We start from the raw sequence: 22657 nt of genomic DNA, 5'->3' as shown, positions 1-22657 counted from the left end.
GTAAAACCACTAGAAATGAGGGGAGGGGAAGGGTAGAACCTCACCCCCTGCTCAGGTACCAAATTTCTTGGCCACTCTCGGTGCCAACAATGAATTGCTGGGCACAGTGGCTCACACCTGTAATCCCAACTCTTTGGGTGGCTGAGGCGGGTGGACCACCTGAGGTCGGGAGTTCAAGATCAGCCTGACCAACATGGAGAAACCCTGTCTCTACTAAAAATACAAAATTAGACAGGCATGGTGGCGCATGCCTGTAATCCCAGCTACTCAGAAGGCTGAGGCAGGAGAATCGCTTGAGCCCGGGAGGCAGAGGTTGCAGTGAGCTGAGATCATGCCACTGCACTCCAGCCTGAGCAACAAGAGCAAAACTCTGTCTCAAACAAAACAAAACAAAACAAAACAAAACAATGAATCATCCCATGCGACCATCAGTTCGGAGAGAAGAATCATTTTGGCACTAGAACCGTTCCAACACCTCCATCCACAGATGAGAACCAGGAAGTCGGGGAAGGAAGTCCGCGCAAGGTCACACAGCTCGTGGCTGACCTGGGACAATACCCAGCTCCTGCTGTACTACTGCACTGCTGTTTTTTATTAAACTTTCAAAATATTTATTCAATCTGATTTTAAAATCCAGATAACATAAAATTTACCATGTTAGCTGGCTCAGTAGCATTAGGTGTGTTCGTACTGTTATGCAAGCATCACCACCGTCCTCCAGAACTTTTCATCTTCCCAGAATGAAGCTCTGCCCCCATTTAACACGCACTCTCCATTCCCCTCCCCCAGACCCCCTCTCCCGCTTTCTGTCTCTATGAATTTGACTGCTCTAGGAATCCCATGTAAGTGGAATTGGATAGTGTTTGTCCTTCTGTGACTGGCTGATTTCGCTGAGCATGGTGTCCTCAAGGGTCATCCATGTTGTAGCCTGTGTCAGAATGTCCTTCCTCTTCAAGGCTGAATAATATTCCGCGGTATGGATGGACCACACTGTGTTTACCCATCACCTGATGACGGACATCTGGGTGGCTTCTGCCTTTCAGCTATTGCAAATAATGCTGCTACGAACATGTGTATAAAGAGCATCTCCTCAAGACCTTGATTTCAATTCTTTGGGTATATACGTAGAAATAGGATTGTGGGCCATGCGGTCATTGTACTGTTTGTTTTTTGAGGAGCTGCCACACTGTATCCCACGGTGGCTGCAGCACTTGGCATTCCCAGCAGTGAGCCAGGACTCCAACTCCTCCGCATCCTGCCCAACACGGGTCATTTTTCTCTCTTGTGGTAGTGGTGGCAGTTGTTTCACAGTAGCCACCCCAAGGAGCGTGAGGTGCTGCCTCACTGTGTGTTTAGTTGGCGATGGCCTAATAATTGATGATGCTGGGCATCCTTCCATGTGCTCATTGACTACTTGTGTATCTTCTTTGGAGAAACGTCTATTCAAGTCCTTTGCTCATTTTTTAATTTTTCTTTTTCTTCATTTTTTTTTCTACTTCACAGTTTCACACTGGATCTTTGCCCATTTTTTTATTTTAATTTCTCTTTATTTTCTTTTCTACTTCACAGAATTCACACTGGATTTTTGCCCATTTTTTAACTGGGTTGTTTGTTCTTGTTGCTGAGTCATAGGAGTTCTCTACAGACTCTGCATATTAACTCCATATCAGATACATGGCTTGCAAATGTTTTCTCCCATTCTGTGGGTTGCCTTCATTCTGTGGGTTGCGTTTTTTAATGCGTAGAGTTTTTACATTTGATGTAATGCAATTTATATATTTTTTCTTTCGTTACCCACACTGCTAGAACTAAAAATTCCTAACCAATTCGGTCTAAATAAACACTAGTCCATAAGCCCCAGTGGGGCAAGGACCATGTCCTGGTCACGACTACACCCCCAGCCCTCCCACAGTGCTTGCTGCATACCAAGTACTCAATGAATACTTACTGAACAAATAGACTGTATGCAAGAGAGTACGTAGCTTAAAAGAGAGACCAGATCATCCAAAGGTATTTCCAAAAAGAGGCAATATAGAGACTTACGAGGAGTCAGATTTCTAGCTCACATCTTCGCATCTCCTGCTATATTATATTCTTCAGGGTTCACTCAGGAGACAGAAACCACCCGTAGTTCTAACAAAGAGTCCCGTGTAGAGAAGGGGTAGCTTGGTATTGAGGGATGGAAAGGCAGAGGGACTCTGAGATGCCATGGAGTAGCAACCTCGGGAAGCCGCTGCCACCCCAGGGCTGGGAAAACGCAGGGAAGCAGAGGGAATTACTCCAACTAGGCAGCTCAGAGGAAAACAGCCGGTGGAGCTGGGGCCCAGACCACCGAGGGACACGACATGGGGCTCCAGCCCTTGGGTTTTGTTTGTTTGTTTGCTTGCTTGCTTGTTTGTTGAGACAGAGTTTCACTCTGTCAGCCAGGCTGGAGTCCAGTGGTGCAATCTGGGCTCACTGCAACCTCCACCTCCCAGATTCAAGCAATTCTCCTGCCTCAGTCTCCCAAGTAGCTGGGACTACAGGCACGCACCACCATGCCCGGATAATTTTCTTGTATTTTTAGTAGAGACAGGGTTTCACTATATTGGCCAGGCTGGTCTCGACCTCCTAACCTCAAATGATCCGCCCCCCTTGGCCTCCCAAAGTGCTGGGATTACAGGTATGAGCCACCATGCCCAGCCCAGTTTTTTGGGATTTTTAGAGTTGGGAGTCTCACTCTATCTCCCAGGCTGGAGCGCAGGGGTACGATCATAGTTCACTGTAACCTCCAATTCCTGGCCTCCCCAAATGCTCAGATTACAGGTGTGGGCCATGGCGCCCAGCCCGTCCATTGTTTCTGAGGGGACAGAAGGTTGGCGCAGTGAGCTGGGCAAACTGCAAACTGAGAGGGGAAGGAACTGCCCCTGTGAGGGTGAAACGTTGCTATGGTGACACTCCTGCCTTGCCAGCTCCGGGGAGCGCCCCTGGGGACACAGCCTGACAGGGATGCAGCTGTGAGCAGGAAGGTGGTGCAGAGACCCTGTCGGTGTCATAGAGGGTGGGCTTAGGGCTGAGGGCAGTAAGCTGAGTAACCAGCACACCTGGTTACATCTGTTACAACAAAACTCTGTACGGCAGGAAGAATTCCAAACCCAAAAGCAAAACTATTTTAGAAACAACAAAATTCCATTTCAAACATAAAACTAGACGAACTTACAGCAATGGTTACGGAGTAACGTGTAAGGAACCAAAGAAAGGTTTCTGGGTCATAGCAAAGCACCTCTTGTGAAAGGAAGGAGAAAAATGTGTACAAAGACTGGGTGTCCTATTCAAGAAAGAAAAAGATGAATATTACACATGAAAAGACATTTAAGTAGAGATATTAATTTAAATTATTCCAAAATATCTTAGGGCCTATGATGTCCCAAGCAATGGACTAGGACTAGAACCTTTAACGACAGAAACAAAGCACATAATTTCTTCACCGGTAAAGGAGGTGGGTGTGGACTAAGGAAATAAACCAAACAGGCTTGAAATCAAAACAAAACAAAACATAAGGCAAGAAAGCAGGGAGGGAGAACCTAGAAAAAGTGGATTCACAGGAAGAATGCAGTAACATCCCAGAGCCAAGACTCAACGTGCCAGTCACAACACATCAGTGACCCGTATCTGCCAATTCAGCCTGATCTTCTTCTTGAGCTGTCAGAAGAATCTGCCACTTATAGTAACAATTCGAAAACAGAAATGGAAAAGTTTAAATAAAAAGACGAGTGCTGACTCAGAAAAAGCTGCTTTCACTAGATTAATAATAGACAAAACAGGCTTTATTCCTAATTTTAAAATTTTTAAATAAAAAATTATTGAAATCCTCTGGAGGGAGGATAAAAATAAAATGTAAGAGTCAATATACGAGGAAAAGGAGAAGAAAGAGAGGAAAAAGAGAAGGAAGAGGAACAGAAAAGTTCTACCATTAATTTTTTGTTTTGTGAGACTACAGTAATCTTGATACCAAAACTCGACAAAGATAATGAGAAGGGAAAGTACGAGATAGTCTCACTCAAACACAGACTTTAAAATTATACAAAAATAGTAGCAAACCAAATACATCAGTGTATAAAAAGATGATCATAAGTTAGGTTTATCTCAGGAATGCAAGTATGGTCTATCATTTGAAAATCAATCATTGTAATTTGCCATGTTAGCATCAAAAGGCAGAAACATGATCTCAATGAATGCAAAATGACAAAGAAAACAGCTAAAATTTAACACCCATTCATGAAAACAAATATTAACTAGTAGTAATGAAGTGAACTTTCTTAACCTTAATAGGGTAGCTAGATATAAAAAGCAACTAGTCAATTATACTTCCATATATCATAAGAGCTAGCATGTATAATTTATTCTATTTTAATTCCTTTTTCAATCAGCTTCCTCAGGTTGAAGCATTTACAATTTTTAAAAGGTACCATTTATAATGGCAAATAAAATTATAAGGTACCAAGAAATAAATCTAGCTAGAGAATAAATTGAATTAAAGATGTTTATGAAGGAAATTACAAAGTTTTACTGAAATAAGCCAAAATGAGAGAGAAGAGAGATACTATTTTCATGGATAGGAAGGCTTGATATCCTAAAGATATCAATTCCCTCAAACTGAGCTACAGATTAAAACACAAAATGTCAATAGCATTTCGGGGAATTTGTAAACTGGTTGTAGAATCTACAAAAAACAGCAAGGCCCAAGCACAGACAAGAAAACCTGCCCTAGAAGACAGAAAGACTTATTATAAACCTATAGTAATTTTTTAAAGTATAGTTGGGGATACTGACTAGGAAGGAACAGAGAACCAAGAAACAGACCCACACGTACATGAACACATGATCCATGACAGAGGGAGCACTGCTGATCCACGTGGAAGGATGAGATTAGTGCTAGAACCACTGATTACCCACAGAGAAAAAAATTAACTTTCATCTCACCTGATTCTTTTCATAAACATTAACTCCAAGAAACTTTAAGGGGAAAAAGGGAGAAAATATTTTTGACCTCAAGTAGTAATAAATGTATTAAATAAGACACAGACCGGGTGCAGTGGCTCACGCCTGTAATCCCAACACTTTGGGAGGCCAAGGCGGGAGGATCACTTGAGGTCAAGAGTTTGAGACCAGGCTGGGCGCGGTGGCTCACGCCTGTAATCCCAGCACTTTGGGAGGCTGAGGTGGGTGGATCACGAGGTCAGGAGATCGAGACCATCCTGGCTAACACGGTGAAACCCCGTCTCTACTAAAAATACAAAAAATTAGCCGGGCGAGGTGGCAGGCGCCTGTAATCCCAGCTACGCAGGAGGCTGAGGCAGGAGAATGGCATGAACCCTGGGGGGCAGAGCCTGCAGTGAGCCGAGATCGTGCCACTGCACTCCAGCCTGGGAGACAGCGAGACTCCATCTCAAAAAAAAAAAAAAAAAAAGAGTTTGAGATCAGTCTGGCCAACATGGTGAAACCCTGTGTCTACTAAAAATATAAAAATTTGCCAGGTGTGGTGGCGTGGGCCTGTAATCCCAGCTACTCGGGAGGCTAAGGCAGGAGAATCACTTGAACCCAGGGAGACGGAGGTTGCAGTGAGCCGAGATCGCACCACTGCACTCCAGCCTGGGTGACAAAGTGAGACTCCATCTCAAAAATATATATATATAAAAGACACAAAGTGTAAACCATAGGAGAAAAGATTATACGTCTGGCTAGAAGAGTGAAAACAGGAGTCATGCCCGGGGCAGGGACACGTGAGATGCACACAATCAGCCAGGGACTAACAGCCAGCATCTATCATTCCCGCAGTCCATGAGGAAAAGACAGCCCAAGAGGAAAGAGGGACGAAAAGGTGTGAGTAGGCGCCTCAACAGAGAGGAAATGCAGAGCCTTATAAGCAAGGGAATGCAAATCAAAGCCACATGAGACACCACTTTACAGCTCCCAGACTGGCAAAAAATTTAAAAGTCTGGCAAGCCTACCTGGAGACAGGTACAAGAATGCTCACTAGTGCGTTATTAGTAATTTTTTAGTGGCTCTGGGTATGCAGCAGTAGATTCACGCAATGGATTATACAGTGTTAAAATGAACAGACTGTGACTACCGATAACATCATGGATAAACCACTGAAATAACGTGAAGTGATTAAAAACAAGTTGCAGACAACTGTGTTATTAAGCCATTTCTATAAAACTGAAGCAGCAGCAAAACTAATCAATACACCGCCACCGATTCCAACTCTTCAGACACTTCCAGTTCTGCAGGGATGTGGAGGCCACCTTGCTCTGAACAGTCTCACTTTCCTGGAAACCCCACAGAACACGAGCCAACAGTGAGGGGGCCACACTGGTCTCTGCCCCTTTGCTCAGGGATCCTCTACCTCCATGGCCCCCAAGCCATCTGTCCTAGTGATCCCAGCTTCTCAGGGAGCCCCTGCCCTATTCCAGGACGATGGGGGCTTCTGTCCACTGCTTCCCAGCCCCTCCACAGGCCTGAAGCTGTCCTCACTGCAATACCATTCCCCAGAGAGCACACTCGGTGGCCCTGGTCAGGATGAACCCCATGGGCAAAGGCTGCAGGGACTAGGAAAGGTTACCTGGTGCAGGCGGCACAAAGCCCCAGGCCCCCAGCTCTGCCACAGGCCTGTGAGGCTCCTCTCCCTGGAGCCGCCGTTCTTTCCCAGGACCGGGTGGACTCGGAGTGCCGCTGCCCAGTGTCTGCCTCCCTTCCTTCCGCTGGGGACAGAGAGCAGTGCGATGCTGGCCCCCGGGATCCCTGTTTACACAGCGTGATGGCCAACACCACCCTTCCCAGAGAGACTTACATCATGGGGCCTTAGCTGTGACCCTTTTAGAATTATCCAGATTTTTTTTTTTTTACAATCTGTTTTGAAACTTCCTCTCATTGTACTGGAAAAACAGTGTAAAATCTATGTGATGAACCTGAAACTCTCCTGGCCTGCAATCCATGGAGCCTGTCCTTGGCTATGCCATGTAAGTACAGTTTGTTTCCAAGGCCATCTCTCACTGACTTTGTTCTTATTAAAATAATTTTTTTAAATAATTTTTACTTTTCCTTCAAAGGAAGTTTTTTTTTAGAAATATGTTCATATTCCCATCATAAGAAGTTGAAACAACACAAGATAAAAATTCCCTGGATTCTTTCCAGTTTTCATTTACTACCTCTGAGATAACTACTATTACCCATTTGGAGTGTTTCCTTTGTATTTTTTCCGTATATTTACATATAAACATATGTGCACTTTAAAATGTATAGGTTTCTTTGAGGGGTGTTGGAATTTTTTACACAAAAACAGGATATTAAATATATGTGTTTTTGTGACTTGCATTTTCCACTCGATATGCCCTTGGGAGCTTTCCCTATCAGTAATGTATTGATCCGCTTTGCGTGACAGAGGCTGCTCACCATTCCTGCAATAACCAGTCTCCCCTTCTTCCACAGGAATAGAAATCTTAGTTAGACACATGGCTGTCCAGCTAAGGACTACATTTCCCAGCCTCCTTTGCACTAGGCAAAGCTATATGACTAAGTCTGTCCAATGAGATGTGTGCAACTTCCAGACTGTGCCTCCACCTCCGTCTTCCTGCTGAAGGAAATGGGGAAGTGAAGCTAAAGGAGCCATCTCAAAGTTCAGGGCAAAAGCCACATGTGGAGAGCAGCAATCACACAACAGTAGGCACCCTGGGTTCCTGATGAGGGTGGAGCCTCCACACCAGCTCTGGAGGGTTTACTCAAACTATACTTCTTATATCTAAACCACTATTATTTTAATTTGTGCTGTTACAGCATAGAAACTCATATTACTTTAAAATGAGTTTATGGATCCCACAGTATGGAAATACTACATTTTTTTTACTCCATTGTCAACAGACAATTTCATTCAATCAAAAAAATATTAAGTGCCTTCTAACTGCCAGGCACTGTTCTAGGTGCTATTGTTTGCAACAGGCTGCCAATAAGATCCTGGATCACAATTCTTCATGCCTTTCTAGTACAGGTATCTTCTCTCCCTGAGTGAAGGAAGAAGGCGAGGAGGAGGAGCCTGTAGTCCATTCTCTCACTTTAACTGGGGTTACCCCAGAAAAGAAAGGTGACCTAATCAAATCTCCCTGTAAACTTGCTAATGAAAGACCTCCTGGCAAACCCAAGGATTTTTGCTAGCGGGAGAATCCTTATCTGTGGAATGCTTTCAGCGGGATGTACTTGGTGTGTCTAGGATTGCTCACAGTAAATAAACTTGGAATCCTAGGAGTTATGGAGTACGGATCCCTGAAAAATGCCATATAAACTATGCAGCTCTCAGAGTACAAAATGGAGATACTTCATGATCAACAGCTTCCTCCATGTGACTGATGTAAGCAGGTGCATTTGCTTAGAGACCTCCCATGTGAAATCTGGACCAGAGCACATCCTCACACAGCAAGAAAGAACCAGGCGGTTTAATTGGCAGACAACTTCTCTCAGCTTCTATACAGCCTCACAATTACATGTGTCCTAGAAATTATTAGGAAGCTTGATATGCAATAAGATCAGTGACTCCCAAAAGTTTAATCTAATAGTTTTATCACTGTGTTCTCTTAAAGGGAAAATTTGTTTTAAAAAGGCAAAGGAATTCCTTCTCTTACTCCTTCCTCAACTAAACGTAATAGACTGAAATTTTGCACTCATGGACTCAGGTTTATAAGACATTTAACTTTAAAATGTACCTTTATTTTATATAACCCAATCTGATTTTCTAACTCTAAGCCAAAATTACACCTGATGCAGATTTAATTCAGTCATTTCTAAGTAAACAGTCAAATTAACTTTTCCGTCAATTCTGCTCTTTATTGCTTCAATTGCATCACATTCAAGCCCTCTCGGGTGCGCCGCACTGTTCCCCTCTCTGCAGTTTCACTGGATGAAGGGATGTTTGTATAACTGTTGCTTCAACATCACAGGGTGAGGCCCCCAGCCTCTCAGGTGTCACTTGGTTTGGTCCTGTGCTCATCTCACTCTCCCACTGCCTGGCCTGGGTGTAGGCCCATGAGGACATTCACAGTCATGTGCAACACACTCTCTCAAGCTCTGTGACCCCCTGGGAGCCCAGAGGAACTTCTCATGCCACTCAGAGTCATCCCTTGCCCTGACCCCGCTCCCACCTTCTATGGGGCAGTCCCCCTCCAAGTTCTAAACACACCAAAGAAAACAGATCTCTTGCACTCCTGGGTCCCAAACATGAGGGCAGCTTCCATCGGGGCCACCATGGAACTCAAAGTGGAATGTGAAGGCTCCTCCTGCCCGCCTGACCCCCTGATGCTCTCCAATTCTCCTCTTCTCGCCCCATAGCTCAGGCGTTTCTCACAGGGAGGGTGGGGAAGGAAGTACTGATGCTCACAGTGTGCCTTTCATCGGAACCCTCGGCCCTTCAACCCGGAATCCAACAGCTGAGCCTCTTGGCCTGACAACTTCCCCTTGGGGTTAAAGGTGACCCTGTGACCTCCCATCCAGACTGGACATGGTTAGTAGACAAGTGGGAGGAAGAGTCAGGCCAGGTAACAGATCCCAGATGGCCACTCTGCTCACAGAGCTGCCCACACACCCCATGACCTTGCTTCCTTTAGGACACAGTCGCATGTAGTTTGAAGAACCAGGGCAACCAGGTCAAAAGTTTTCTAAGTTTACCGGAGAAAATTATAAACCAACACTCCCAACACAGCTCCTGCTGACTTTGCGTAAGACCCTAGAGTAAGAGAAATCTCACTACCATCTGCATTACTACCTAACTGCAAAACTACTACATCTATACCTGTATCTCTCCATCCCTACTGTGTGTATATATATATATATAGTTGTAGTCCATTTCCTGTTGCTATAACAGAATACCTGAGACTAGGTCATTTTTTTTTTTAAAAAAAGAAATGTATTCATTACCATCCTGGAGGTCAAGGGACTGCATCTGGTGAGGGCCTACTTGCTGGTGGGGACTCTACAGAGTCCTGAGGTAGCACAGGGCATCACATGTTGAGGGAGCTAAACTGGCTCTTAACAGACCCACTCTCTATTTTTCTTAGATATGATTAAAATGTATTTATTTAAATGTGTGGAGTACAAGTACAATTTTGTTATTATACATGCATAGACTGCACAGTGCTGAAGTCTGGGCTTTGAGGGTATCCATCACCCAAATAACATACATTGCACCCATTCAGAAGTTTCTCATCATTCACCCCTCCTCCCACCCCCTCACCTTTCCAAGTCTCCATTCTCTACCATTCCAGTCTCTCCATCCATGTGTACACATCATTTAGCTCCACTTATAAATGTGAACATGTGTGATTTGTCTTTCTGTATCTGACTTGTTTCACTTAGGAGAGTAGCCTCCAATTCCATCCATGTGGCTGTGAAAGACAAGATTTCATTCTTTTGATGGCCGAATAGTATTCCATTTGGTATAGATGCCACGTTTCCTTTATCCATTCATCCACCGATGGACACTTAGGTTGATTCCATACCTTTGCTACTGTGGATAGTGCTGCAATAAACAGGAGAGTGCAGGTATCTTTTTGATATAATGATTTCTTTTCCTATGGGTAGATAGATACCCAGTAGTAGGATTGCTGGCTCGAATGGTAACTCTATTTTTAGGACTTTGAAAAATCTACATACTGTTTTCCATGGAGGTTGTACTAATTTACCTTCTCACCTACAGTGTATAAGAGTTCCCTTGACAACATCTGTTATTGTTTGAGTGAGGTAAGATGATATCTGACTGTGGTTTTAATTTGTGCTTCTCTCATGATTAGTGATATTGGGCATTTTCTCATATGCCTGTTGAACATTTGTATATCTTCTTTTGAAAAATGTCTGTTCATATCCTTTGCCCACTTTTTAATGGCGTTATTTTGTTGCTGTGAGTTGTTTGAGTGCTCATATATTCTGGATATTAGACCCTTGTCAGGTGCATATTTTGGAAATATTTTCTTCCATCCTACAGGCTATCCGTTCACTCTGTTGATTATTTCTTTTGCTGTGCAGAAGTTCTTTAAGTCCCACTTGTCCAATTTTGTTTTCGTTGTCTATATTTCTGAGAATTCAACGATGAATTATTTGCCTAGACCAATATCCAAAAGAGTTTCCCTAGGTTTTCTTCTAGTATTTTTATAATTTCAGGTTTAAGTCTTTAATCCAGCTTGAGTTGATTTTGTATATGGTGAGAGACAGGAGTCCAGTTTCATTCTTCTACACAGGGCAATCCAATTTTCCCAGTACCATTTATTGAAAAGGATGTCTTTTCCCTATTGTACGCTCTCATTAACTTTGTCAAAGATCACTTGGCTGTAAATATGTGGCTTTATTTCTGGGTTCTCTATTTTGTTGTCTAGTTTTATACCAGTAACATGCTATTTTGGTTACTACAGCCTTGTATAATTTGAAGTCAGGTAATGTAATATCTCCAGCTTTGTTCTTTTTGCTTAGAATTGCTTTGGCTATTCAGGCTCTTTTTTGGTTCCATATAAATTTTAGGATTGCGTTTTCTACTTCTGTGAAAAATCATGTAGGTATTTTGGTAGGGATTACATTGACTATGTAGACTGCTTCAGACAGTATGGTCACTTTAATGATATTAATTATTCCAATCCATGAACATGTATGTTTTTCCATTGGTTTGTGTCATCTACAATTTCTCTCATCAGTATTTTGTAGTTTTCCTTATAGAAATCTTTCACTTCCTTGGTTCAATTGATACCTAGGTATTTTATTTTTGTAGTTATTGGAAATAGGATTGCTTCCTTGATTTCTTTCTCAGCTAGATCATTATTGGTGTAAAGAAACACTACTTATTTTTGTACATTGATTTTGTATCCTGCAACTTTGCTGAATTTGTTTATCCAATCTAAGAGTTTTTCAGTGAAGTCTTTAGGTTTTTCTAGATATAAGATCACATCTAGCCAGGGGCGGTGGCTCACACTTCCCAGCACTTTGGATAGCCGAGGCAGGCAGATTGCTTGAGCCAGAAGTTTGAGACCAGCCTGGGCTACGCTGTGAGACTCCATCTCTACAAAAAAATTTAAAAATTAGCCAGGCATGGTAGTATGCACCTGTAGTTCTAGCTACTTGGGAGGCTGAGGCGGGAGGATCCCTTGAGTCCAGGAGTTTGAGGTTACAGTGACCTAGGATAGCAGCACTGTGCTCCAGCCTGGGTGACAGAGCGAGACTTTGTCTCAAAAAAAAAAGATTATGTCATCAGCAAACCAGGATAATTTGACTTCCTCTTCTCTAATTGGTATGCCTTTTATTTATTCCTCTTGCCTGACTGCTCTGGCTAAGACTTCCAGTACTGTGTTGAATAGGAGTGATAAGAGTGGGCATCCTTGTCTTGTTCCAGTTCTTAGAGGGAATGCTTTCAACTTTTCCCCTTTTGGTATGATGCTGGCTGTGGGTTTGTCATAGATTGCCTTTATTATTTTGAGCTATATTCCTTCTACACCTTGTTTGTTGAGGGTTTTTATCATGCTGAATTTTACCAATTGCTTTTTCTATGTCTATTGAGATGGTCATATGGTTTTGTTCCTAATTCTATTTATGGGATATATCACATTTATTGATTTGCATATGTTGAACCATCCTTGCATCCCTGGCACATAACACATCATAGCATATTATCTTTTTGATGTGCTGCTTGAGTCAGTTTGCTAGTATTTTGTTGAGGATTTGTAATCTATGTTCAACAGGGATATTGGTCTGTATTTTTGGTATTGTGTCCTTGTCTAGGTTGGGTGCTGGGGTGATACTGGCCTCATAGAATGAGTCAGGAAGAACTCCCTCATCCTCCATTTTCTGGAACCGTTTCAGGACGGTTGGTACTAGTTCTTTGTAGGTTTGGTAGAATTCGGATGTGAATCTATCTGGCCCTGGGCTTTTCTTTGTTAGGAGATGTTTTTGTTACTGATTCAATCTCACTGCTGGTTATTCAGACCCACCCTTTTGATAACTAATCCACTCCTGTGACAACCTATCAAGGAGGAATGGATTATGGATTCTGCCATTCATGAGGGCTGAGTCCTCATGACCCAGTCACCTCTTAAAGGCCTCGTCTCTTAATACTGCCACATTGGGGATTACGTTTCAACTTGAGTTTCAGAGAGGACAAACAATCAAACCATAGCATATCCCTATTATGTAGCTTTTAATATATATAATAAATTATAAAAGTAACCAAATTTACTAATTGATTTTATGCCATGGTTCACATCAAATAAATCAAAATAAAACTTAAGCTGCATTTCTGAACCAAGGAATCCCATCCTTTACCCTCCAAGCATGCATAAATCACCTTTCAGAAAACTCCTCCCAAGAAAATTCCCACTCTCTATTTGAACTCCAGCTACCAAAAATTCATTCATTTTCAATTTTTCCCCTTTGGCAGATTTTTTTATAACTAGTTTAAAATATTTTGACCAAAGCACTAATTTCTTTTATATACAAAGAGCTCTTACTAATCAATAAGAAAAAGGCCTACAATCAGGTAGAAAAATGGCCAACGTACATGAATCAGGAGTAGACAATAAAAGAAATATTTATGGTCAATTAAGATACAAAATTGCTCAATTTAAGAAATTAAATAACACCATTTCTTTCCTCTCATATTGGCAAATAAATAAAAGACTGATAAAACTCTAGAGCTACACAGGTAGGAAGAAAAGGGCCTCTTCTCCAGCTACCTAAGATGCTGAAAGGGAAGAAGGCCAAAGGGAAGGAGGTGGCCCTGGCCCCGCCATCACGCGGCAGCAGATGGCCAAGAAGATGGACGTCTGAGAAAAGCCCTAAGAACGTCTGCACTGGACAGGACGTCCAGCCATTACAGGGACATCGCCCACTTTGTCAAGGGCCCTGCTGTATCAGGCTGCAGTGGCAAAGGGCCATCCTCCATGAGTGGCTGAAAGCACCTCCTGTGATTGACTGGTTCACCCAGGCCTCAGGCCACAGGCAGCTACCCAATGGCGTACGCTGGCCCACGGTACCAACCAGAGACAAGCAAGAGAAGAAGCAGAGACTGTTGGCCTGGGCTGAAAGACAGCACTGGCACAGGGGACATCCCCACTAAGAGACGGACCACGTGTCCTTCCAGCAGGGGTTGATGCTGTCACAACCTTGGTGGAGAACGAGAAGGCTCAGGTGGTGGTGACCACACGTGACGTGGCTCCCACTGACCTGGTTGTCTTCCTGCCTGCCTGTGTCCTGAGTTGGGGGTTCCCTACCGCAGTGTCAAGGGAAGGCCTGATGAGGGCGTCAAGCCTGCAGGACCAACGAGTCTGCTCGACTGTCACCTTCACACAGGTTAACTTGGAAGACAAGGGAGCTCTAAGCTGGTGGAAACTATCAAGACCCACGACAACAGATATGACAAGATCCGCCATCGCTGGGAAGGCTAGCTCTGGGACCAAAATCTGTGGCTCAAGTTGCCAAGCTGGAAAAGGCAAAGGCCACAGAACCTGCCAATAAACTGGGTGAAATGAACACTGTTGAGTTTTCTGTACATCAAAATAAATACAAATTCTCCTTCAATAAAAAAGGGGGCATTCTCTCTCTCACACACACACACATACACACACACACACTACTGACAAAAATATAAACTGGAAAATCTCTTTGGTGGGCAATTTGGCAAACTTTAAAATGCACATACACTTTTAAAAACAACAATTCCACATCTAGGAACCTACCCAAAAGAAAACTCACATATATACAAAGATAGAACCCTAAGAATTTTTACTGCAATCCAGTTTATAATGAAATATAGAAACAGTCTAAGGTTGCCATCAACTGGAGACTGATTCAGTAAAAAATGGCACAGGCATACAATATAATACCACGTAGCCACTACAATGAAGAAGAGTTTTTAAAATTGATATACAACTATGTACATGAGAAATTTGTTTTAGAAAAAAGTAACTCACAGCAGTATGTCACATGTATTTTCAATAAAGGGAAGGAAAAGGAAGAGAATATCCAAGAGGCTGTGCAAACAGAGTAAGTCCATGAAAGGAAGCCGACTCTGAACTGCAGCTCCCCGCGCAGAACCGGGCAGAGGCAGCACCAGTATCTACGGCTCTGACTCTTACAGTGCTGTTCGCATTGTGTCTGTGATTGTGCCTTTGGGTATGTTATTATGAACAAATGGTGGAGAACGAGATGATGGGCACCCACCAACACATTGCACCGAAGGAAATAAAACTGCACCAACACGAGCGAGGCGCCGAGGTACCCCTCCCGCGAGAGGCCCCCCTGGCCTGGCGCTTGCTCGCCCTCCCGCTCGCCCGTGGCTTGTCCTCCTACCAAGGGGCACGCGCCGCCCTGGACAGCAGACTGCGCTGCTCACGGGCTTGAGGCTTCTGTACTTTGCCTTTTTTATGAGTGCGGTTTTCAGATGTACTTCAGGTGATGCAGGGACCACTATCTCACTCAGATGTAGCTCTCAGATATTCCAGTACACCCATAAGGTATTTCTCCACTCTCCTGTTAATGGTCTTATCTCAGTAAGAAACAGTTGAGAAGGAACTCACTCCTGCAAATCCACCCTTCTGCGGGCAGCAGTCCTCAAGTGCTGTGGTCTCAGGACTCCCGGGAGTACCTACAAACAACTGAGCACCTCAGCGAGCCTTTATCTTTGCGGGTTTCAGCTACTGATGTTTCTCATACCAGAAATTAAACTGAGGAATTTAAAAATATTTATTCATTCATTTCAAAATTACACCAATCAATCCTTTACACATCAAAAATAAAAATAACGTATTTTCATTTTTAAAATTTCCAAAATCCATTGTATGGAAATTTTAAGAATTTGGGTGCTGCTACTTAACCAGGTATTTTAATTAATATAATTAATTTAATTAATTAATATAACTTTGAGTCAGTTTGCAGAGACACAGAATTAAACACACTTGCCTTAAATGAAACACAAGGCGATCATTTTTGATGACAGAAGCATTTCGAGATCCTGGGTTCTCTTTCACATCAACCCCTTTTGTTAGTCACAGGCCTGAATGCTTATCTCCATGAGAACCAGCTTGTGCTGGCTACAGACATTAGGCAGAGACAAAGAGCAAACTACACAAAAGGGAAAGCAGTCCACTTCCAAACATCATCTCACCCACTTCAAGAATTTCAGACCCTCGGCGAGTCTACAAGTAACTCAGCTCCCATTCCTTGCTCCTCCCCAGAGGAGGGAGAAGCTGACAAGGATGAGCTGGCACAAGGTCATCACCCGGGTCGGTGTGCAGGGGGTTAAAGCTTTCCATCTCACCACGGAGAGGTTGAAATGCTGAGCAACAAGGGATCTGGCTCGCTGGTCTCCAGGCTTTCACAGGAGCAAGTGGCCACTGAGGGCGGAAACCTGGGCTGAGCCTGCGGACAGCGGGATGGAGGCGGCAGTGACAAAAGCGTTGGGAAAGGACAGCAGTGGAGAATCTAGTGGCAGTTAGGACACAGAACTGCTGGCCTTAGAGACCAACTTGTGACTAGATGCAGTATTATATTTCTTCTAATAGTCAGTTTTTTTTTTCATACAGATTAAGAAAGGCTGGTGCCAGTAATTTAAAAGGGAACGTTTAACATTCATGGAACCAGTAATAACTGTGTAGAGGGAATGCTGAAGATTCTTCTAGGGCTAAGAGTGAGTGCCTAAGCCAAGGACACCGTCGGCAGGGGCCCCTCCCCAGGCCTGAGCCTCAGAGTGTGCTGGACACCACGCGCCTGCAGCCCACCGGGGAGAGGAGCTGACGGGGCTGCCCAGTCCAGAGCTGCTCCACAGCCACAGAAAACCCCGCCCTGGGGTGCAGGCAAGCCAAGGCGGGCTCAAAAGGAGAAGCTGGGGGTGAGATGCCCTTGGGGAGTGCTGAAGAAGGGTGCATACAGACGCTGGGGGGGTAGCCTAACGGGGCACTGTGCCAGGCACCAAGGCATTTCTTCTCAGCGTCAAACCCACCCTGCCGTGCTCAGCTTCTGATCCTGGCACTGGGCCTTGAAGACCACATGGCTCCCGCCCAGGGGCTCGATGTTCAGCACTGGGCATAGGCACTGCCTCCCAGCTGGAGTGGGGTGGACTGGCATGTGAGGGTCCCACATTGTTTTTCCTGGGGACTGGGGACGGCCGCCAATCCTCACCCGGAGCTGCTTCACTCTCTCACAGCTGCGATGGACTCACGGTCCTGTCAGATAAGGCCCCTACTCTGGGTATCTAGGCCTCCCACGCCCACTTTTCTAGACTCAGACCCTTTCCACACTGATGACCTTAGCCTTTCTTTTCTGTCTCTCAGCAGCTAACCTTCTTTTCCTTTGTTAACAATTCTGTATATTGAATTTTTCCTGTTCAAATTACTGCTGCGTTTCCTGTCTCCTGGCTGGATCCTGACTGATTCCACCTGAGTTTGTGCAAAGTAAAGCCCTGAAGTCCCCATCACTAAGAATCCGGAGTCACGTGAAGCTTGCTGCCTGACACCGCGGCACCCTCCGGGGGCCTCCTCTGCTCTCTCCCTCCCTGTGCCAACTCTGCTGCTTCTTCTAACTTCCAGGCACTTCCTGCATCCCTGCTGCCCCCTTCTCTCAGCACAGGCCAGCGTCCAGGTGGGACCCTAATCGCTGCGGACGGTCACGGCCACCTTCGAAGCTCTGCAGACCTGCCCACAGCGACGTCCGGACCCATCTTGTGGCCACCTCATGACCCCTGGAAGCTTCTGCTGCTCTAACGGGGGAGGCTATGGGATCAGGCTCATCTAACTACGCAGGGAGGCCCACTTGGCAAAGTAAACAGCAACAGATAAACCTCAAGAGATTACAGCAGGAACCCATAAAACACAACACGTTACTACCTGTTTATTTTTAGATAGTGTGTCACGCCACATTATGAAGGCCACTCCAAATCCCACACAGGAGTGTCTCTGTGGGAAGCAACACAGAGTGCCAGGGCTGTCTTGGTCCCAGCACTCACATGCCCTGTGACTGTGAGCAAGTCACCTGACAGCCAAACCTCAATCGCCTGGCCTGATGGCCTCAGGATTCCTAAGGTAAGGATGCACTCTGCAAAGCAGTGACCGCCGCACCATTATTTCCAACCCTGAGGACATACCGGCTCCCCTTCTGCTCTGCTCCAGTGTGGGTGGGAACAGCCAGGACCCTCATCTTCACTGCAAAGAAGCCCAAGGCTGGCATCACAACTCTGCCTATTCCCCCATGTCACCCGCCCCAAGGAGGAGTCCATTCACTGGTGGGATGAGGACGACAGCGTTATCTGTCTCTCAGGTCCACTGAGGACCATAAGCACCACTGTCAATCATCTAAAATAGCATCATACTCCCCACTGTCCAAGTCACTTTGAATTTCAAGGAGAAAGCAAGTGAAGGTGCCCTGTAATCCACAAAGAACCACATAAACACCAGTGTCAACCTTCACTACACCACAGCAGTGGAGAAAACACAGTTTTAAATACGTACTCAAAGAGATGAGGAATCTCCTGATTCCAAAGAACATTTTCACCACTTTCCAGGGCCCTTCACCTCCCCATCCCTGCCCAATACAGGCAGCTCACACTGAGGCCAGCTCCCTGGCAGTGGCCCTGCCCCACCACCTACAGGCTCCATGGAGAAGTGAGGTAAGGCCCAGGGCAGGCAGGAGGGCACCTCCCTGAGAATCTGGCCCAGGGCGGGCAGGAGGGAACCTCCCTGAGAATCCAGCCCAGGGCTCAGTTCAAGAGACAGGGAAAGACAGCAGCAGCACGCGCAGCTGCAGAACGACTCCTCTAAGGAGGCTGAGGCCCGGCGCGGTGTGGCTCATGCCTGTAATCCCAGCACTCTGGGAGGCTGAGGCAGGAGGATCACTTGAGCTCAGGAATTCAAGACTAGCCTGGACAACATGGCAAAATCCCATCTTTACAAAAAATATAAAAATTAGCCAGGCATGGTAGCAAGTGCCTGTAGTCCCAGCTACTCAGGAGGCTGAGGTGGGAGGATCACTTGAGCCCTGGAGCGGGGGCTGCAGTGAGTTATGATCGAGCCACTGCACTTAAGCCTGGACAACAGAGCCAGACCCTGTCCCCAAAAATAAAGAGGAGGTTGAAAATCCATATGATTACAAGTGTTTTAAAAAAACAAAATTCTATGCTTACATACATCAAAATGTTATCAGTGATCATTTTGAGGAGGTAAAACGAGAAATCTGTTCTTCCTCTGTTTTTTCAATTTTATTTTATTTTAGGTCAGAGTCTTGCTCTGTCACCCAGGCTAGAGTGCAGTGGCTGCAACATAGCTCACAGCAGTCTTGAACTCCTGGGCTCAAGCGAGCCTCCTGCCTCATCCTCCAAAGCACTGAGTTACAGGCATGTGCCGAGGCACCCGGTTCCTTCCTCGCCTTCAAATGCTCTCTCAGATGCCACATTTCATCATGGAAAACACTAGCCCTGGGAGGGGGAATCAAGTAGAAATCTTCGTCAAACATGGCCTTTCCTACTCCCCGGCCCTGCCTACCCAGCCAGCAGCCTTAGAGGGTCTTCTTAGGATAGTCTCAGGATGTGAACAAACACTAAAAAGGTGTCTTTACATCGTAAACGGCCGTAGTAGTTTCTTTGAAACAAAGGGAACTAAGTGCCCACCCCCATCACCTGTCACAACGGCCCTGGCTCCAAACACAGCACCCGACCGCACAGCCCCACACAGCAGCGCCGCCTCCTGCTGGAGGAAGTCCTTCCAGAGGGTTCCCTGCACCCACCGCACAGGCACAGCCCCGCGCACTCCCACACGGCAGTACCACCTCCTGCTGGAGGAAGTCCTTCCAGAGGGTTCCCTGCACCGGTGCACCGCACAGGCACAGCCCCGCACACTCCCACACAGCAGCGCCGCCTCCTGCTGGAGGAAGTCCTTCCAGAGGGTTCCCAGCACCCAACCGCACAGGCACAGCCCCGCACACTCCCACATGGCAGCACTGCCTCCTGCTGGACAGAGTCCCTTCCAGAGGGTTCCCAGCTTTGCTCATTTACTCTCTTTCCTGCTCCAAACTTAGCTCCTAAAGGAAGGCAGGGCCCCCAAAGGGATGCTGATGGGTCCAGGTCTTCGAGGCAGCACTACACACCTTGAGGTACCCCTCGGTGAGCAGGTGACGTGTGGCTCCCCAGGCCCACTGCGGAGTCCAGCTAGTGTTTTACACAGCAGGATATTCCCCATGGAGAAAACAGCACGAGGAACCGGTTCTCGGTGCTTCAAGAATATTCTCGCCTCAAGAGGGGTGTGGGACACTGGGATGAAGATTCTGGGGTCAGACCTAAAATGGGCTTCAAGGGGCCACAGGGACAGAGCAAGGGAGGAGCAGGAAGGGGAGGAAGGGCCTTATCTTGAGCTCTAAGACGACAACTTCCCTCTCGCCACCACCTGTCCTGCCCAGATGTCCTGCCCAGGACCAGCCATCAGAGCCAGAACCAGAACCAAGGACTCGAACAGGGCAGGGGGCAAGGGGTCCCAGCAAGACACAGTCCACAGCCCAGGGGCAACACAGACACCCTGTGATGGCCACAGACGCCACAGTGCCAGCAGGAGGAAGCCAGGACTGTGCAAGCCTCCCTGCGGCTGCTAAGTGAGGAGGCCGGGCCTCCGTGCTGAGTGGCTCCTAGCAGGCTTACCTTTTTATCTTCCTTAGTCTTTCGAACATTTCGATGGGGACCAAAAATGCTTTGCATTCCAAAGGCCTTCCTGGACCACTCCCTCTTTGGGGCGCTCAGCGGGGGCTGCGCGAAGCTGCCCTCCACCCTATAGCGGTCTGCGGGGATCTTGCTCATAGGAGGGGGCAGTGTGCCGCAGTTGACGCTGGACCAGCCGTCGGTGGAATCTGTGTAAGAGTCCTGGTCGCTGGCGTGTCCGCACTGCCACTCCCGGAGCACGTGGACCGGGAGCCAGCGCTGGTTGAAACCACAGCCAGCGCCCACGGTGCCCCTCTTGGAAGGGGGGATTGAGCTCCTCAAGGAAGCTGGGGGCACCTCCACAGGAGAGGCGGGTCCTAGGTGCTTGTTTAGGTCCCGGAACCTGTCAGTCTGATGAGCAGCCTCAAATGGGGGGCTCCCTTCGGGGTCCAGACAGAAGGGCCCAGTCCAGGGAGCACCCCAGGGCTGGGCACCCCTCCCACCCACACCGTCCCACGCGCTGCCTCCAGGGCCGTGTCTGCTCGAGCTCCCACCCAGGTCCACCACAAGGACCCGGTTGCTCTTCTCCTCCTGGTGGAAGTTCCCGATGCCGCTGTCACTGTTGCTACTGGTGCTGTTGTTCTGGTGGGCGTCGGCGTCCCCGTCCAGAAAGGCGCGGGCCCGCACGCCCTCAATCAGCTCACCCATGTCTCGGTACAGGACAGAGATGAACTGCAGGACGGGGAGGGATGACGCCGGGAATTCCAGACAGCCATTGGTGTCCGGGTCGGCCGTGCACTCAAACCCAAACCGCCGAGCAATGCCTTGGTGGATCTTGTGATTAAACAAGTCTGGGTCCACCATGAACACGTGGCAGGAAGTCCGCAGGGCGCCCTCCTCCTCCTGGGCCAGGCTCCCGTCATCATTCGTCTGCATGGTCACCAGCCCGAAAAATCGCCGGTCGTCCGGGCACACGGCGCTGAAGGCCAGCTTCTCGGCCGGGTACTCGGCCACGACCCCAGCCTTGTCGGTGCTCAGCTGCACACAGTCGTGCATGATCTTCATGGTCACCAGCGAGTGGATTTTCTGCTCTGCCCGCAGGCGCCGCATGCAGCCGCGGATGGCTTGCAAGCTGTCCGACTCCAGGTTGGAGCTCGTGGAAGGAAGCTCAATGGAGCCTAAGTAGCCCACGATCATTGCCACGTTTAAAATACTTGCATCCAATGCAAAATCGTCATGACTTTCTAGTCCAATGCTGAAAACCGAATCATCATGAATAACTTTTGATATTTCCTCCTTAGAAAGCATGTTGGGATTTGGATTATTTATACTTTCATGTCCAACATCAAATCGAGTTGCGGCCGACTCCGAAAGGGATCTTTGTTTCAATTTCAAGGGCTCTGAACTGCTCGTACAGAGGCTCGGGTTTTCAAAAATCATATTGAAAATTCCACCAGACTGCATTTCCTCCACAACTCGCTCTGCTCTGTTTATACCTAGTGCTTTAGAATCCAGCTTGGGCTTCAGCCAGCCTTTTCCTTCATACAGTCCCCCTTCTTCGTCACTGGAACAGGATTCGAAGCGGCCGACACCTTCAGCAATCACCATGTGCAGGACACCAGAGCACTTCCCAATTAATTTCACTACATCTTCATGAGACGCTTTTTTCACGTTGATTTCATTGACAGCAAGTATCTGGTCTCCAGCTCGGAGGCCCACAAAATCCGCAGGGCTCCCTCTCATGACGCAGCTGAGCACACAGGGCGCCTGTCCTGAAAGCGTGAATCCGTAGCCGGCCCTCCCCCGGGCAACCTCCACACTCCGCACCCTCGGGGGCGCCGGCCCAGGCAATGGGCGTTTGGACACCTCCCCAGCTCTAAACATTCTGATGAGCTTCCAAGACCAAGAGCACGTCTCATTGTTCCCTTGGAGCCATATTTCAGGGAATGCTTGATGCTACCATGTTTGCTTCTTCAAACAGTGCCC

At 46.8% G+C, this 22657-nt stretch overlaps 1 protein-coding gene across 9 annotated transcripts in view; it reads right to left on the bottom strand.

The window, feature by feature from the left end:
• RGS12 (regulator of G protein signaling 12) overlaps positions 1–22657 on the bottom strand; it is a 148267-nt gene that overhangs the window by 103302 nt on the left and 22308 nt on the right. For 8 of the 9 annotated variants that reach the window (XR_010139589.1, XM_063723294.1, XM_063723292.1 and 5 more), the window contains one exon: positions 20675–22656. The exons of the other annotated variant lie outside the window; for it this stretch is intronic. Coding sequence is in view for 7 of the 8 variants with exons in the window: in XM_063723294.1 (XP_063579364.1) it covers positions 20675–22555 (1881 nt within the window). In the remaining variant the exon portion in view is untranslated. The remainder of the gene's footprint in view (positions 1–20674; position 22657) is intronic. 9 annotated transcript variants of the gene reach the window in all.

Source organism: Pongo abelii, chromosome 3 (genome assembly GCF_028885655.2).
Source record: "Pongo abelii isolate AG06213 chromosome 3, NHGRI_mPonAbe1-v2.0_pri, whole genome shotgun sequence".
Lineage (NCBI taxonomy): Eukaryota > Metazoa > Chordata > Mammalia > Primates > Hominidae > Pongo > Pongo abelii.
The sequence above is the reverse complement of the archived record's forward strand: the minus strand, read 5'-3'. Positions and strand labels throughout refer to the sequence as shown.